At 39.8% G+C, this 17847-nt stretch overlaps 2 protein-coding genes across 2 annotated transcripts in view; one reads left to right on the forward strand and one right to left on the reverse strand.

Moving 5' to 3' along the window:
• On the reverse strand, positions 1–11106 carry C6H14orf119 (chromosome 6 C14orf119 homolog). The gene is made up of 2 exons (XM_060780029.2): positions 10943–11106; positions 1–493 (listed from the first exon to the last, which is right to left on the reverse strand). The coding sequence occupies exon 2, from the start codon at positions 490–492 to the stop codon at positions 142–144; it is 351 nt and encodes a 116-aa protein (XP_060636012.2). The 5' UTR covers position 493; positions 10943–11106; the 3' UTR covers positions 1–141.
• A 209-nt stretch (positions 11107–11315) lies between these two features.
• The window catches only part of ACIN1 (apoptotic chromatin condensation inducer 1), a 65152-nt gene continuing 58620 nt past the window's right edge, over positions 11316–17847 (forward strand). The window contains 1 exon segment of the mRNA XM_060780028.2: positions 11316–11787. Within this exon segment, the coding sequence (XP_060636011.2) occupies positions 11530–11787 (258 nt within the window). The 5' untranslated portion in view covers positions 11316–11529.

Below are 17847 nucleotides of genomic sequence, written 5' to 3' on the forward strand. Positions count from 1 at the left end.
TCTTTACTAATTCAATCTTTATTCAAGTTGTGTTATGATTCAAGGAATGGGAGGCGGGAAGTTCAAAACACCTCTCTGCAGGAATGCAAATAATAAAAAAAAGAGTTCTCAATGCAAAATATTTGCAGAATGTGGCTCCCGTTAATCCTTCCCCGCCGTCGCAGCGATCTCCTGGAACATGCGCGAAGCCACCTCCGGCAGCGCCTCCTCCAACTGCCTCACGAACTCGTTGCGCTCCTCCTGCGTCCAGCCGCGGAACCACTGGTCCCAGAGGCGCATCTGGCACTCGAAGATGGAGGGCGGCTTCCCGGGGTCCATGCTGAGCCCGGCCAGGCCTTCCAGGAGCGGGAGCACCTTCCAGGGCACGGCCTTGTCCGCCATGTCGCGGATGAAGCACTCGCGCTGCGCCGGGGACCAGCCGGAGAGCCAGTGCAGGAGGCAGCGCATCTCCTGCGCGGTCACATAGGAGAGGGGAGGCGTGACGGCGGACATCCTAGAGCAAAAGAAACAGATGCAAGGGAAGAATGACTACCGGCTGTTAGGAACTGTGGGAGTTGAAGTCCAAAACACCGAGAGGGCCAAAGTTTGCTTGACCTAGACAGACAGTGGCACCTTCAGGCCTACTCCAATAATAACGACAACACTTTATTTACATTCTGCCTTATCTTACCCAAGGGGACTCAGGGCAGATCACAGAATACATACACAACGAACATTCAATGCTGTTTGGACAGACAGGGACAGAAACAGACAGAAAGGAGGTATGTTGTGTCGACGTCCAGCTTTTTGGCGGCTTGGAGGTTGTGATCGATTCCAGCCACAGGGGGGTGCTGTCGCTCCATCCTCTATGATGAAAAGCCATCTGGACTTTCTTTTTTCCCCTTTATGGATTACCTGGGAAGGAATCCCACTGGAGCATTGCAATACACCCAAATACCTGGGAGTCACTTTGGACCGTGCTCTGACCTACAAGAAGCACTGCCTGAACATCAAGCAAAAAGTGGACGCTAGAAACAACATCATACGAAAGCTGACTGGCACAACCTGGGGATCATAACCAGACACAGTGAAGACATCTGCCCTTGCTCTATGCTACTCTGCTGCTGAGTATGCATGCCCAGTGTGGAACACATCTCACCACACTAAAGCAGTGGATGTGGCTCTTAATGAGACATGCCGCATTATCACAGGGTGTCTGCGCCCCACACCACTGGAGAAATTACACTGCTTAGCCCGTATTGCATCACCTGACATCTGCCGGGAAGTAGCAGCCAATAGTGAAAGGACCAAGGCAGAGACATCTCCAGCTCATCCCCTGTTTGGGTATCAGCCAGCACGTCAACGACTTAAATCAAGACATAGTTTTCTTAGATCTACAGAGACACTCGCTGGAACACCCCAGCAAGCGAGAGTCCAAAAGTGGCAGGCCCAAACCCAGCACCTCAATCCATGGGTGATACCAGAGGAGAGACTCCCCCCTGGGCACACAGAAGACTGGGCGACTTGGAAGGCGCTGAACAGACTGCGCTCTGGCACCACGAGATGCAGAGCCAATCTTAAGAAATGGGGCTACAGGGTGGAATCCTCGGCATGCAAGTGCGGAGAAGAACAAACCACTGACCACCTGCTGCAATGCATCCTGAGCCCTGCCACATGCACGATGGAGGACCTTATTGCGGCAACCCCAGAGGCACTCCAAGTGGCCAGATACTGGTCAAAGGACATTTAACCAACTACCAAATTTGCAAAATCTGCGTGTTTTTTTTCTTTCTCTTTTTAATCTGTGTGTTTGTTTTGCTCTGTTAGAATTGTAATACAATGGTATGGTTGCTGATGACACGATACATAAAAAATAAATTCCCTTTATGGTGTTGTAAACAACCTTCCCCGCTTTTTTGCGGTCCCTAATATCTCTACTTACAGCTCTAAACTGTTTTCAAACTGTTTAGGTAAACAGTTAGCTGCGCTGACAGTCAGGTGGTCATGCTGAACCAGGGCTTCGAACTGGCAACCTTTCGGTTGATAGGTCTTCTAATTGCTGGTGATTTACCAGCTGTGCTAAAGCCCGGCACAAGGAAAGGAATCACAGAATCGCAGAGTTGGAAGACATCACAAGGGCCACCCCTCGCATGGAAGAAAATACAACACAGTCCAACAAAATATTTTTCCCCTTGATGTCTTGGTTTCTTTGGTTGTTTGGGCACTGATTCTGAAAATCACACTGAATAGACAACATCAGCTCTAGTTACTTAAAAACCCGTATATCCTCAAGTATAAGCCGACCCAAACATAAGGCAAGGCACTTAATTTTGCCACAAAAAAAACAGGAAACTATATTAACTTGAGTATAAGCTGAGGGTGGGAAATGCAGCAGCTACTGGTAAATCTCAAAATAAAAATAGATACCAATAAAATTACATTAATTGAGGCATCAGTAGGCTAAATATTTTTGAATATTTACGTAAAACTGTAAATTAAGTTAAGATTGTCCAACTCTGATTACATTATTATTCTACCCTTCCCCAGTGTAAATGTGTCTACATATTCTTCCAGTAACAATAGAGTAAAATAATACATGTAATAATAACAATAATTAGAATAAAATAATGGAAATGTAATAACAGTAATAATAGAGTAAAATAATATAATATAAAATATAATAATAATAGAGCAAAATAATAAATGTAATAAAAGTAATAGAGTAAAATAATAAATATAGTAATAACAAAAATAATAAAGTAAATAATGTAATAATTATAATAACGAGCAAAATAATAAATGTAATATAAACAATAGTGTAAACTAATGTAAATGTAATAACACCATTAATATAGCAAAATAATACATGTAATAACAATAGAGTAAAATAATAAATGTAATAACAAAAGAGTAAAATAATATATGTAATAAAATAGAGTAAAATAATGTAATAACACTAGAGTAAAATAATATATGTAATAACAATAGAGTAAAATAATATATGGTATAATAGAGTAAAATAATAAATGTAATAATAATAACAACAGAGTAAGATAATAAATAATTTGACTGGAGTATAAACCGAGGGGGGGGGGGGGGTTCAGCCTAAAAAAAGAGCTGAAAAATTCTGTTTCTGCAGTATATACAGTATGTTTACCATGGTTTTCTATGGGTGAGCACATGGCAACTGGTAGATGCCCTGCATCTCAGAAACTGCCATTTTTGTCATCAGCAGGTCAAATATATCCAGAAATAGGTCTAACATTTGAAGCAGCAAAATGTATATTAGCCAGTGTAATCAAAGCACTCCTGGCAGATGGCTATCTGTTTAAAAACCTCCAGAGAAAGAGACTCCAAGGCAACGTATCCCACTGACAAACATCTCTGACCATCAGGCCCCTTCCCTCCTGATCTCTAGAAAAAAGAAAACATTAAGACCTGGCTGTGGAACCAGGCGTTTGGAGAGTAGCATTAACCACAGTGCAATATGGAATTGACATGAAGCAGCATGAATGACGGCTACGGGACTAGGTGCTAAGTTTTAATATTATTTAAAGGCTTTATTTGATTTTAATGTTTAATGTGCTGTCTTTTTATACTTTATACTTTATATTACAAAGTGGCGGGAGACACCCCTCCTGGTGGCGCAGTGGGTTAAACCACTGAGTTTGTTGACCAAAAGGTCACAGGTTCGAATCTGGGGAGTGGCGTGAGCTTCCGCTGTCAGCCCCAGCTTCTGCCAACCTAGCAGTTCGAAAAAAAATGCAAATGTGAGTAGATGAATAGGTACCGCTCCAGCGGGAAGGTGACAGCGCTCCATGCACATGACCTTGGAGGGGTCTACGGCCACATGACCTTGGAGGGGTCTACGGATAACGCCGGCTCTTCAGCTTAGAAATGGAGATGAGCACCAACCCCCAGAGTCGAACACGACTGGACTTAATGTCAGGGGAAAACCTTTACCCAAATCTCTATTATTTTCAAGCCAAGTAGCACCTGGCTTGAAAATATTGGTGCATTTCATTTTTATTTCCTACTAGCTGTACCTGCCACGCATTGCTGTTGCCAACTGTCCTTCCTTCTTTCCTTCTTTCCCTCCTTCCTTCGCTCCCTTTTTTCTATCCTTCTCTCCTTCCTTCCCCTCTTTTTCTTTATCTCTTTTTTCTCTCATTTCTTCCTTCCTTCATTTTTTGCTTCCGTCCTCTCTTTCCTTTCCTCCCTCTTTCCGTCCTTCCCTTTTTTCTTTCCTTCTCTCCTTCCTTCCTTCTGTACCTTTCCCTTTCCCCCCTTTTTCTTTATCTCTTTTTTCTCTCACTTCTTCCTTCCTTCGTTTTTTGCTTCCATCCTCTCTTTCCTTCCCTCCCTCTTTATCTCCTTCTTTCCCTCCTTCCTTCCCTTTTATCTTTCCTTCTTTCCTTCCTCTTCTTTCTCTACCTCTTTCCTTCCTTCCCCTTTTTCTCCTTTCTTCCTTCTCTACCTCTTTCCTTCCTTCTCTCTTTTCTTCCCTCTTTCTTTCTCCCCTTCTTTCCCTCTCTCTTCCTTCCCTTTTTTCTGTATTGTCATTTAGCTTTTGGGGTTTTTTAAGTCCTTTTCGCTGTTTTGGGGGGATTTTATGAGTGATGGTCACTCGTTGGTCTGTTAGAGGTATAGTGTCCAAATTTGGTGTCAGTTTGTCCAGTGGTTTTTGAGTTATGTTAATCCCACAAACAAACAGAACATTTTTATTTATATAGATAGAAGTGCCATTTCTCCCCATTGAAATTCATATGTAAGTTTCTGCTGGTTATGAAGTTTACTTCTGAAAACTCTGCTATATTTATGGTGGAATCACCCCAACTGAGGGTTGTTTTTGAGCCTAACAGCTGAGATTCCCCAACAGAAATGTATTTTGTTAGTTTTGGCCCCGCTCTCTAATCTGGAGCATTTTGGACTTTTAACGGATTAGAACCGGACATGGGAGCAAGGAGTACAAGGTAGCATTTCAATCCTTTGCCCGCTTTTGAGGATTATCTGCAACGACAAGAGGGAAATTAGACTTTCTGCCAAAACCCTTATTTTCTCCTTTCAGCTTTTTCTAACCCAGGAACCAGCCTGTGTCTCAGGTTGGAATGTAGGATTTCCTAACATTATGACTTCCTTTTTCCTTCCCCTCTCATTTTAACTCCTTTCCAGAGCTTGCAAACAGGATTTTTCTGGTTCTATGGTATGATCTTAATCAAGCCTATGATTGAGTCCATTTTAAAGAAAACGACAGAAGATGATCGAAAACAAGAAATGCAATGAATTTACATATAATATAAAATAAAAATATAATAATAATAGAGCAAAATAATAATTGTAATAATAATAATAATAATAGAGTAAAATAATATAATATAAAATAAAAAATTAATAACAATAGAGAGAAAAATAATAAATGTAATAAAATAATAGAGTAAAATAATATAATATAAAAATATAATAATAATAGAGAGCAAAATAACAAATGTAATAAAAATAATTGAGTAAAATATAATATAAAATAAAAATGTAATAGAGTGAAATCATAGATGTACTAAAATAATAGAGTAAAATAATAAATGTAGTAATAACAAAAATAATTAAGTAAAATAATAAATGTAATAGTAATAATGGAGAGCAAAATAATAAATGTAATAAAAATAATAGAGTAAAATAATAATATAATAATAATAGAGAGCAAAATAATAAATGTAATAAAAATAATAGAGTAAAATATAATAAAAATAAAAATTTAATGATAGAGAGTAAAATCATAAATGTACCAAAATAATAGAGTAAAATAATAAATGTAGTAATAACAAAATAAAGTAAAATAATAAACGTAATAGAGAGCAAAATCATAAATGTAATAAAAATAATAGAGTAAAATAATATAATATAAAATAAAACTATAATAATAATAGAGAGCAAAATAATAAATGTAATAAAAATAGAGTAAAATAATAAATGTAGTAGTAACAAAAACAATAAAGTACAATAATAAATGTAAAAAATAATAGAGTAAAATAATAAATGTAGTAATAACAAAAATAATAAAGTAAAATAATAAATGTAATAGTAATAATAGAGAGCAAAATAATAAATGTAATAAAAATAATGGAGTAAAATAATATAAAATAAATATTTAATAATAGAGAGCAAAATCATAAATGTACTAAAATAATAGAGTAAAATAATAAATGTAGTAGTAATAATAGAGAGCAAAATAATAAATGTAATAAAAATAATAGAGTAAAATAATATAAAATAAAAATTTAATAATAGAGAGCAAAATCATAAATGTACTAAAATAATAGAGTAAAATAATAAATGTAGTAATAACAAAATAATAAAGTAAAATAATGTAATAACAATAGAGAGCAAAATAATAAATGTAATAAAATAATGTTAATGTAATAACACTATTAATATCGTGAAATAATATATGTAATAACAAGAGTACAATGATAAATGGTATAATCGTAATAACAGAGTAAAATAATTAATGGTATAATAATAGATTAAAATAATAATAAATGTAATAATGATAATAACAGAGTAAAATAATAAATAACTTTGACTGGAGTATAAAATGAAGGAGGCTTTTTCAGGTTAAAAAAGAGCTGATGAATGAATGATTTTAAATGCAACCAGGATGTTTTTGCTTCACAAAGGAATATCCCATGGTCAACAACAATTCTTATTTAAATGCAATACAACACCTGCAATTGGAGATTTGATACTTATGATAAAATACACAGTATTTGAATAAAAAGAGCAAGCATTTTGTCTCTTAATGAGTGGTTGTTAGTGACCATCTCCCCAGGAAACTAATTAATACATTGCTTTCCATGTCTATGGGCAACACCTGGCCAAAAACTCTTTTCGTGGAAATACAATTCCTTGCGATTGAACATTTTTTCAAGGTAATTTTTCATTCAAAGCAAAAGAATATACTAAAAAGACACTCATATTTTTTCGTGTCAGGAGTGACTTGAGAAACTTCACTGCTTCTGGTGTGAGAGAATTGGCCATCTGCAAGGATGTTGTACAGGGGACACCTAGATGTTTTACCATCCTGTGGGAAGCTTCTCTCATGTACCCACATGAGAAGCTGGAGCTGACAGACAGGAGCTCACCCCACTCCCCGGATCCGAATCGCCGACCTTTTGGTCAGCAATCCTGCCAACACAAGGGTTTAACCCATTGCGCAACTGGGAGCTCCTCAGCACTAATAATAAAAGAGTAATAATAGAGTAAACAAATTAATTTAATATTATGTATATAGGTATATATAAATATATAATTTATAATTTAATAAAATAAAAAATAATAATTGTATTTCTTACCCGCCTCTCCCCTCATGGCTTGAAGCAGGTTACAAAATAATTAAAGCACATATAATTATTGTATTTCGAAGGCTTTCATGGCTGGACTGTTGTAGGTTTTTCGGGCCACATGGCTTGCCATAGATGCAGGCGAAATGTCAGGAGAGAATGCTTCTAGAACATGGCCATATACAGCCCAAAAAAACTGCAACAACCCACATAAACACTGCAAAAACATCACAAATACACATATCAAAATGTATTTTATAAAAGATACATATTAAAACACGAAATACACATTAAAATACACAAAGATAAGGTAAAGGTTTCCCCTGACATTAAGTCCAGTCGTGTCCGACTCAGGTGGGTGGTGCTCATCTCCATTTCTAAGCCAAAGAGCCGGCGTTGTCCATAGACCCCTCCAAGGTCATGTGGCCGGCATGACTGCATGGAGCGCCGTTACCTTTCTGCCAGAGCGGTACCTATTGATCTATTCACATTTGCATGTTTTCAAACTGCTAGTTTGGCAGAAGCTGGGCCTAACAGCAGGAGATCACCTCCCTCCCCAGATTCGAACCTCTGACCTTTTGGTCAGCAGCTCAGCAGTTTAACCCACTGTGTCCCCGGGAGCTCCAAAACAAACAAAGCAAGAGGTTAAATAAATAAGTCCCGTTTTGGGAGAAAATCAGGAAATAAATAAACAATAAAGGACACAAGTTTAAAATTCATGCTTAAAAACTAAATAAATAAAATTTATATAATAACATTAAAGAGATACATGAATTAGTTTCTTGAGGATCTAGTCTAAAACTCATTAGATAATTGTTATTAGTAATATTTTAATCCAAACTTGGGCCCTTCAGGTGTTTGGACTCCAACTCCCACAATTCCTAACAGCCTTTAATCGGGGAGCTGCAGCGGTGCAATGGGTTAAACCCTTGTGCCGGTTGGACTGCTGACCTGAAGGTTGCCAGTTCCAATCCGCAAGAGACAAGGTGAGCTCCCGTTTGTCAGCTCTAGCTCTCAGCAGGATGGTACCACATCCGGGTGTCTGCTGGGCAACGTCTCTGTAGAAGGCCAATTCCCTCACACCAGAAGCAGCTTGCAGTATATTCTCAAGTCGCTTCTGACGCGATAACAAAATTGTTTATTTTTATTTATTTACAGTATTTATATTCCACCCTTCTTGCCCTACAGGGGACTCAGGGCGGATTACAATATGCATATACATGGCCAACATTCAATGCCATAGACACACAACATATATAGACAGACACACAGAGGCTATTTAACATTCCAGCTTTTTCATGAGGGTATTTGGCCACCAGGGGAGCTGTCGCTTCACCGTCCATTTGTGACACTGATGGAGTACTTCCTCATCCTTTGCATGCTTTAGGAAGAGCTTGAAGACATGGCTGTTCCAGTGTGCCTTTCCAGAAAAGGAAACTCCTAGCATCGTGTCCCAAATGCACTTTATTGGAGATTTAAGATTGTCTGCACATCGCACCTACCTCTAAAAACCTTTACATTTCACCTGTCATGTCCAGCACTTTTAAATTTTATTCATTACATTTGGCCCGGCCTTTAGTTTTAAATGCATCATGGTGTTATTGTTTTAATGTTTTATTGTGATTGCTTTAATGTTTATTGTTTTGCTTTTTGAGTTTTATTGTTGTATTTGTTATGTTGTTGTTTGATTGAGGGCCTTGGCCTTTGTAAGCCGCACCGAGTCTTTCGGGAGATGTTAGCAGGGTACAAATAAAGTTAATAATAATAATAATAATAATGCTTGCTGGAGATTTTTATGGAGTCGTAAATTAGCCTCCCCGCATAAGCGGTACCTAAATTTCCTACTTGACAGATGCAACTGTCTTTCGGGCTGCAAAGGTCGACAGCAAGCTACACAAATTGGTTGGAAGCTCACTCCGACCTGTGCTGGCCTTAAACTCATGACTTTTTGGTCAGTAGTGATCTTAATGCAGCTGGGGAGCTATTAATGAAGAATCATTTTTAATAATAAATCTTATTTTATTGTTTTTATTCTTAATAAATAATAAATGAAATTAATTTAATAAAATATTAATAATATATTTTAACATTTATGCATTCTTACCTAAGTTACTACTACTATTTTGTTGTTTTTGTTATTGTATTCTTATCCATTTCTTTCCATTGATGGAACAAGAACATATTAAAACACATATTCCAACAATTAATGCCACATAACATAATTAAAGCATCTGTCTAAAAGGAATATATACAATCAATACACATATAAACAATCAGTACATAATGTTAACTCCATGGTTTTTAAATAACATCTGGATATATGTTATTTATTCATTTATTTGGGATCTATTTTAACATTTATGCATTCTTACCTAAGTTACTACTACTATTTGGTTGTTGTTATTGAATTCTTATCCATTTCTTTCCATTGATGGAAGCAGGGAACAAGAACATATTAAAACACATATTACAACAGTTCATGCCATGTAACATAGATAAAACATGTCTGAAAGGAACACATGCAACCATTACATATATAAATGTTTTAAATAAGTAAATAATAAATAATAAACAATCAGGACATAATGTAAACTCCATGGTTTTTAAATAACATCAGGATATATCTTTGTATTTATTTATTTTTTTGGGTTATTTAATATTTAATGTTTCTTTTACTTGGGAGTGTTATTTGTCTTTTTTGTTCTCATGTTGCACAAATCCTATGCAAAATCATACTATGTATTTTTTAAATTAGCCTCCCCACATAAGCGGTACCTAAATTTCCTACTTGACAGATGCAACTGTCTTTCGGGCTGCAAAGGTCAACAGCAAGCTACACAAATTGGTCGGAAGCTCACTCTGACCCGGGCTGGCTTTGAACTCATGACCTTTGGGTCAGTAGTGATCTTAATGCAGCTGGGGAGCTATTAATGCCTAAATTTCCTACTTGACAGATGCAACTGTCTTTCGGGCTGCAAAGGTCGACAGCAAGCTACACAAATTGGTCGGAAGCTCACTCCGACCTGTGCTGGCTTCGAACTCATGACTTTTTGGTCAGTAGTTTTTTGTTTTTATTCTTAATAAATAAAAATAATTTAATAACATTAATATTAATGATCTATTTTAACATTTATGCATTCTTATCTAAGTTACTATTACTATTTTGTTGCTGCTGCTATTGTATTCTTACCCATTTCTTTCCATTGATGGAATAAGAACATATTGAAACACATATTCCAGCAGTTCATGCCATGTAACATAGTTAAAACATGTCTAAAAGGAACACATGCAACCAATACATATATACATGTTTTAAATAAGTAAATAATAAACAATCAGTGAGTACATAATGTAAACTCAATAAACAATCAGTACATAATGTAAACTCCATGGTTTTTAAATAACATCTGGATATATCTTTGTATTCATTTATTTTTTTGGTTATTTAATATTTAATTTTTCTTTTACTTGCAGTGAAATTTGTCTTTTTTTATTCTCATGTTGCACAAATCCTATGCAAAACAATAGTATGCATTTTTTTTGCATTAATATTAATATATACAGGAAGTTTTTACTTAACAATATGAGAAAGACACAAAAAAAATATGGGGATTCGGAGTCCTCACCTGGGTCCGCGCCCTGCCTTTAGCTGGAGGTCCCTCCCACTGCTCTCAACCTCACTGCTTCCATTTCAAGACTGAGCAGCAGGCTGGCTGGCTGGTTATATAAGGAGACGGAAAGAGCCGAAAATGAACGGAAAGAGCCGAGGAGGGGTTCCTTCCGCTTGACGAAGATGGTTCGGCGACTTGCCAAGTGTTGCCGGACATTTCCGAAAACTACCGAGTCCTTGTCGGAACTGACGAAGAGGATCCAGCGAGTTGCCAAGTGTTGCCGGACATTTCCGAAAGCTACCGAGCCCTTGTCGGAACTGACGAAGAGGATCCGGCGAGTTGCCAAGTGTTGCCGGACATTTCCGAAAGCTACCGAGCCCTTGTCGGAACTGACGAAGAGGATCCAGCGAGTTGCTTGCCAAGTGTTGCCGGACATTTCCGAAAGCTACCGAACCCTTGTCGGTCCAGCGAGTTGCCAAGTGCTGCCGGACATTTCCGAAAGCTACCGAACCCTTGTCGGAACTTACGGAAAAGAAGCGACGGCTGGAGCGGAGCAGCGCCGCAATTCCCTCTCCACGGAAATTCCCGAAGCGCTGACGGAAATGTCCGAGCGCGATCGAAGGCGGTGTCGGCGCCCGCCGGAGAGCGCCGAACGCGCCGAACGCGCCTCCGGAAGTTGCCGAACGGCCGGGGAGGGAGGGCAGGCAGCGGCGCCACACAAGATGGCGGACGGGGAGGAGGTGACTCTGGACGGGAGGCCGCTCCATGCGCTGAGGGTCGCCGACCTGAAGGCGGCCCTGGAGCAGCGCGGCCTGGCGAAGAGCGGGCAGAAGAGCGCGCTGGTTAAGCGACTCCGAGGGGTAAGGGAGCGGAGTGGGGTCCGGCCGGAGAGGGGGGCCCCGGGGCCCGGGCCGCCCTGCGCATGCGCAGCTGGGAGCGAGGCAGTTTTGTGCCTCCAAGCAACGGGGGCCCGGGCCCTGGGGTGCAGGAGGGAGGAAGGGCGCATGCGCGGGGCAATCGCCCACTCCTGCCACCTGCTGGAAGGGGAGGAATATGGCATTTCACTAGTTGCGCCTGGAAGTTGGGGGGAGGGGGGGGGGCTTTGCATAGGCCTGCACTTTGGCATCATTTTGGGGTGCCCTCCTTTAATATAAGCTTTTACATAAGTTGAGGCTCAGGTTGTTGCACCACGTGATCTCTCTCTCTCTATATATAGTGCAAACTTGGGCCCTCCAGGTGTTTTGGACTCCAACTCCCAGAATTCCTAACAGCCTACTACAGTTCTCAGAAGCCCTCAGCCTGCATTCGCAGGCTGGGGGCTTCTGAGAGCTGTAGTAGGCTGTTAGGAATTCTGGGAGTTGGAGTCCAAAACACCTGGAGGGCCCAAGTTTGCCTCTGTCCAATCTAGTGAAACTGTGGAATCAGGTTAATCTACTTCCTTATCACTTTGGGAATCTCACTTTTCTACTTTTTTTACCCCTTGTTTGAGTTTTCCTTAAGAATTAGTTGCTCTCTCCCAGGATTCCCCAATCTATCTATCTATCTTTATTTATTTATTTACTTTGCTTGTATACCGCAGTTTCTCAGCCCGACAGGCGACTCAACGCGGTTTACAACAAGGGTAAAACGTCAATCAAAACAATATACAATTTAAAACCATTAAGAACATAGTATACAAAATAATGGCACATCAATAACAGCACAATAACATCTCGTAACTAGAATCGTGATCCAATTCGTCGTCCATAATTCCGTTCCTGTACTCATCATATTCATTGCACTGTTTATTCGAATGCCCGCTCAAACAGCCAAGTTTTTAATTTTCTTCGAAACACCATTAGCAAAGGGGCTGATCTAACCTCCGTGGGAAGGGCGTTCCACAGCCGAGGGACCACCACAGAGAAGGCCCTGTCCCTCGTCCCCGCCAGCCGCACATGTGAAGCAGGCGGGATAGAGAGCAGGGCGTCCCCAGAAGATCTCAGAGTCTTGGTGGGCTCATAGGCAGAGATACGTTCAGATAGGTAGCTTGGGCCAGAACCGTTTAGGGCTTTATAGGCCAATGCCAGCACTTTGAATTGAGCCCGGTAGCAAATCGGCAGCCAGTGGAGCTGGTGCAGCAAAGGAGTTGTGTGCTCCCTGCGCTCCGCTCCTGTTAGTATCATGGCTGCCGAGCGTTGGAGTCCAAAACACCTGGAGGGCCCAAGTTTGCCTATATCTAATCTAGTGAAACTGGAATCAGGTTAATCTACTTCCTTATCACTTTGGGAATCTCACTTTTCTACTTTTTTTACCCCTTGTTTGAGTTTTCCTTAAGAGTTAGTTGCTCTCTCTCTCAGGAGTCCCCAATACTTTCCATAGGCTTTCAGGACGTACATAGCCAGCACTTGATTTAAACACATATTTATTGTTGTGAAAAGTTTTTGGAAGGTGTCTTACCCTTCCAAAGTAAGTCACAAAACTTATCCTCTGCTTTGTTTTCCTATCTACGGTGTTTATTTATTATTTACTTATTTACTGTGCTTATATACCGCTGTTCTCAGCCCAGGGGCAACTCACAGCGGTGTACAACATAGAGAGGCTAGGGTGCAAATTACAAGACGCAATCTAAAATCAAACTAGCAATATCAAAAACATCATCAACAACATCAACAATATCAATAATACAAAAATACAAAAAGTCATTCGCGTCGTCTCATTGTTAAGCCACAATCCAATATCATTTTCCGTTGTTCCATTCCTGCCGTCATTACCAATTATTGCACTTCTTGTTCAAACGCCTTCTCGAACAGCCTTGCTTATTGCAAGGATTACGTTTCACGACCTCCCGCAATAAGTGAAAAACCGCAATGTAGGGACGCTATATTTATTTTAATATTTATTTTTATTTTATTTATTTAAAAGTTTTATATACCGGCCTTCTCACCTCTCTTGAGGGACTCAGACCGGTTTCCAACCATAATATCACATACAGTTAATAAAAACATAATAATTCATTTTACGCTAAAACATTAAAACAGCAATTACATTCAATAACTACAATGGTCAGTCGTCACACTAACTCGTTGCTCATCATCCTCCATCCATATCTGGCTCACTCGTCGAATACCTGTCTCCATACCCAAGTCTTCACCTGTTTCCTAAATGTCAGGATAGATGGGGCAGTTCTGATCTCCAGTGGGAGAGAGTTCCAGAGTCGAGGGGCCACCACCGAGAAGGCCCTGTCTCTCGTCCCCACCAGACGCAATTGCGAGGGTGGTGAGACCGAGAGCAGGGCCCCTCCAGAAGATCTTAACAATCTTGATGGTTCATAGGGGAGAATCCTTTCGGACAGGTAAACTGGGCCAGAGTCGTTTAGGGATTTATATGTCGTTTAGGGATTTATAGTAGTTATACACTATTTTAAGTCTTTACAAACTTAAAATAAAAGTGAAGGAAAGGAAGGAAAGGTCCTTCAAGGCTGGAGGGAAGGAGGACTGAGGAGGGAAAGTGCCTCGGAGAGCGGCAGTGGCAAAAACCCGCAAAACAGCAAGAATACCGCTATATATATATATATATATATATATATATATATATTTGAGTTGTTGTAGGTTTTTTTGGGCTATATGGCCATGTTCTAGAGGCATTCTCTCCTGACGTTTTGCCTACATCTATGGCAAGCATCCTCAGAGGTAGTGAGGTGAAGTACCTTGCTACTTCTGAGAATGCTTGCCATAGATGCAGGCGAAACGTCAGGAAAGAATGCCTCTAGAACATGGCCATATAGCCCAAAAAAACCTACAACAACCCAGTTATTCCGGCCATGAAAGCCTTCAACAATATATTTTTAATTATTTTATGAAAACCGCGAAACAGCAAGTCCGCTAAAAGTGAACCGCGAAGTAGCGAGGGAACACTGTAATTCCTCCCCTTGTTTAACCTTTACTTAAAAGTTTATTGTACTGCCAAGACTCCTTAAGGGCCCTTCCACACAGCCGTATAACCCAGAATATCTGCTTTGAAGTGAGTTATCTGAGGCCCCTTCCATACAAATGAATAAAGTCTCACATTATCTGCTTTGAACTGGGGATATTTGGCAGATATTCCAGTTCAAAGCTGAAATTGTGTGTTATTCTGCCTTGATTTTTTTTTATTTGCCACATTTATACCGTGCCTTTTTCTACCCCCGCAGGGGGACTCAAGGCAGCTTACAATGGCACATACACAAATTCACCTTAACATGGTTTAAAATGGTTTAAAATTACAACATATTTTAAATGGTCAATATGTGCTTTGAACTGGGTTATCTGGTTCCACACTCAGATAATGTGGGATTTCCTGCCTTGATATTCTGGGATATAGGGCTGTGTGGAAGGACTCTGAGTCCACCCTGCTATATATTCCAGTTCAAAGCAGAAAATGTGGGATTTTATTCAGCTGTGTGGAAGGGGCCCTAGTGAAATAAGCAATACCAATGTGCATGCATTTTACACAGCAGAAATGATGATTAGTATGATGCACTAGTATATTCACCTTGGAAATATATGTTATTGTCTTATAAGTAATGTATTTTTAAAAATATCGATGAAAGGTTTTTGTGAGAGATGTTGTTTCCATATACATTTCGTTGCTACAATCTGTGTATGCATCCATATCTCTTATAAAATGTTGGTTTAACAACCAGTGTGCTAGTAAAACTGAATTACTGTGTTGCAAAATGATACAGGTCTCTAATGTGTGTCAACAACATGAAATGTTTGGAAAGCTCTGCCCTATAGGTATTTAGGTTGCACAAAATCAGCATGGCAACCTTTGTAGTGCTGTGCCAAAGCTCTGCTGTTCCAAATTAATACACGTGTATTGTGACTGTGTAAGCATCCATACCTCATCCCAGTGTGCTAGTAAAACTGAATTACTGTGTTGTAAAATGATGCAAGTCTAAAACGTGTGTCACCAACATAAAATGTTTGGAAAGCTCTGCTCTATAGGCATTTAGGCTGCACAAAATAAGCATGGCGAGCTCCGTAGTGCTGTGCCAAATTTCTCCTGTTCCAAATTAATATACGTGTATTGGTACTAAAGGTTTTAGAAAGGTCTCTTAACCTGCAAACATAAGTGCCAAAGCTTAACCTGCCGTGAAGCCAAAGTTATGTCCATTCTTAAGAGAGAGAGTTGCAAAGCCAAAGTGGAGGAGGTAACTTTGGCTTTGTGACAGGTTAAGCTTTGGGACTTACCTTCAACAAATATTTCAAGATTGTACACAGTGAAGCGAGTAGATTATTGGCACCTGGCATGTTAGAGAGGCATTAAACAGTGGTGTTTTGGATACTTAGAATGGTTGTGAACAAGACAAGAAAGTTTGAAAATCTACCATCCAGTGATTATTTCTCCTTCTCCTTTTTCCTCCTCCTCCTCCTCCTCCTCCTCTTCTTGTTATACTGTATACTGCTTTTTGTACATGTAATTATGTCGTTACTTGTGCATGTGATTATGTTGTTGTTTATTGTTTGCGTTTTTGGTTTGTGTTTTCGGTTTTACTCTATTGTAATTTGTTGTTTGGGCTTGGCCTCATATAAACCGTTCCGAGTCCCCATTGGGGAGATGGTGGTGGGGTATAAATAAAGTTCAAATATTTAAACATGGCTATTCTCCCAACCTTCTCTCTGGGCTTAACATACCAAGCTCCCTAAGCTGGTCCTGTACAATAATTTCTGTTCCCCAAAGCCAGAACATCCTAAACTTTTTGCCATAGTAAGCTGCAATTTCCTTTCCAATTGCTCACCTCACTGCCACAGAAGGGACATCGACATTCAGACCTAGATCTTTATGTTTTAAACTGTACATTGTATTTTGCATTACTGTTCACTGTGTTGAGTCTCTTTTAGAGAAAAAATAATATAATAATAAAGAGACTCAACACAGTGAACAGTAATGCAAAATACAATGTACAGTTTCAAACATAAAGATCTAGGTCTGAATGTCGATGTCCCTTCTGTGGCAGTGAGGTGAGCAATTGGAAAGGAAATTGCAGCTTACTATGGCAAAAAGTTTAGGATGTTCTGGCTTTGGGGAACAGAAATTATTGTACAGGACCAGCTTAGGGAGCTTGGTATGTTAAGCCCAGAGAGAAGGTTGGGAGAATAACCATGTTTAAATATTTGAAAGGATGTCAGATTGAGGAGGGAGCAAGCTTGCTTTCTGATGCTCCAGAGACTAGGACATAGAGCAGTGGATTCAAAGTGCAGGAAAAGAAAATCCAACTAACCATTGGGAAACATTTTGTGACAGAACTAATTGGCAATGGAACATGCTGCCTTGGAGCCTGCTTCTTTGGAGATTTTTAAGCAGAGACTGGTTGGCCATCTGTCAGGAGTGTTTTGATTGTATTTTCCTGCATGGCAGAATGGGGTTGGACTGGATGGCCATTGGAGTCTCTTCCAACTGTATGCTTTTGTGAAGTTCAGAGCATGGTTCGAATCCGGGGAGAGGTGGATGAGCTCCTTCTATCAACTCCAGCTCCTCATGCGGGGACATGAGAGAAGCCTCCCACAAGGATGATAAAAACATCAAATCATCCTGGCGTGCCCTGGGCAACGTCCTTGCAGATGGCCAATTCTCTCACACCAGAAGCGACTTGCAGTTTCTCAAGTTGCTCCTGACACGACCAAAAAAAAAAGAGAGAGAGAGAGTGAGCATGGCTAAATTACATATTGGGGTACAGCTTTCAGACTCCACAAGCCGATATGGAAATGTAGTTCCAAAAGGTAACTCTGAAGGTGTTTTCCTCCCTTCTCCCGCCATAACTTGAGACTTGACTTAAAATACTATGTGCATTGTAAAACGGCTTAGCGTTTATGGTGTGCCAAGTGTGACACATGACCCAGTAATCCTTATACAGGTTCCTGTCAGGTAAGTCAATTTTAATTTCTCCAAGCGGCAGGAGA

The sequence above is a fragment of the Anolis sagrei genome, chromosome 6 (assembly GCF_037176765.1).
Source record: "Anolis sagrei isolate rAnoSag1 chromosome 6, rAnoSag1.mat, whole genome shotgun sequence".
Classification (NCBI taxonomy): domain Eukaryota; kingdom Metazoa; phylum Chordata; class Lepidosauria; order Squamata; family Dactyloidae; genus Anolis; species Anolis sagrei.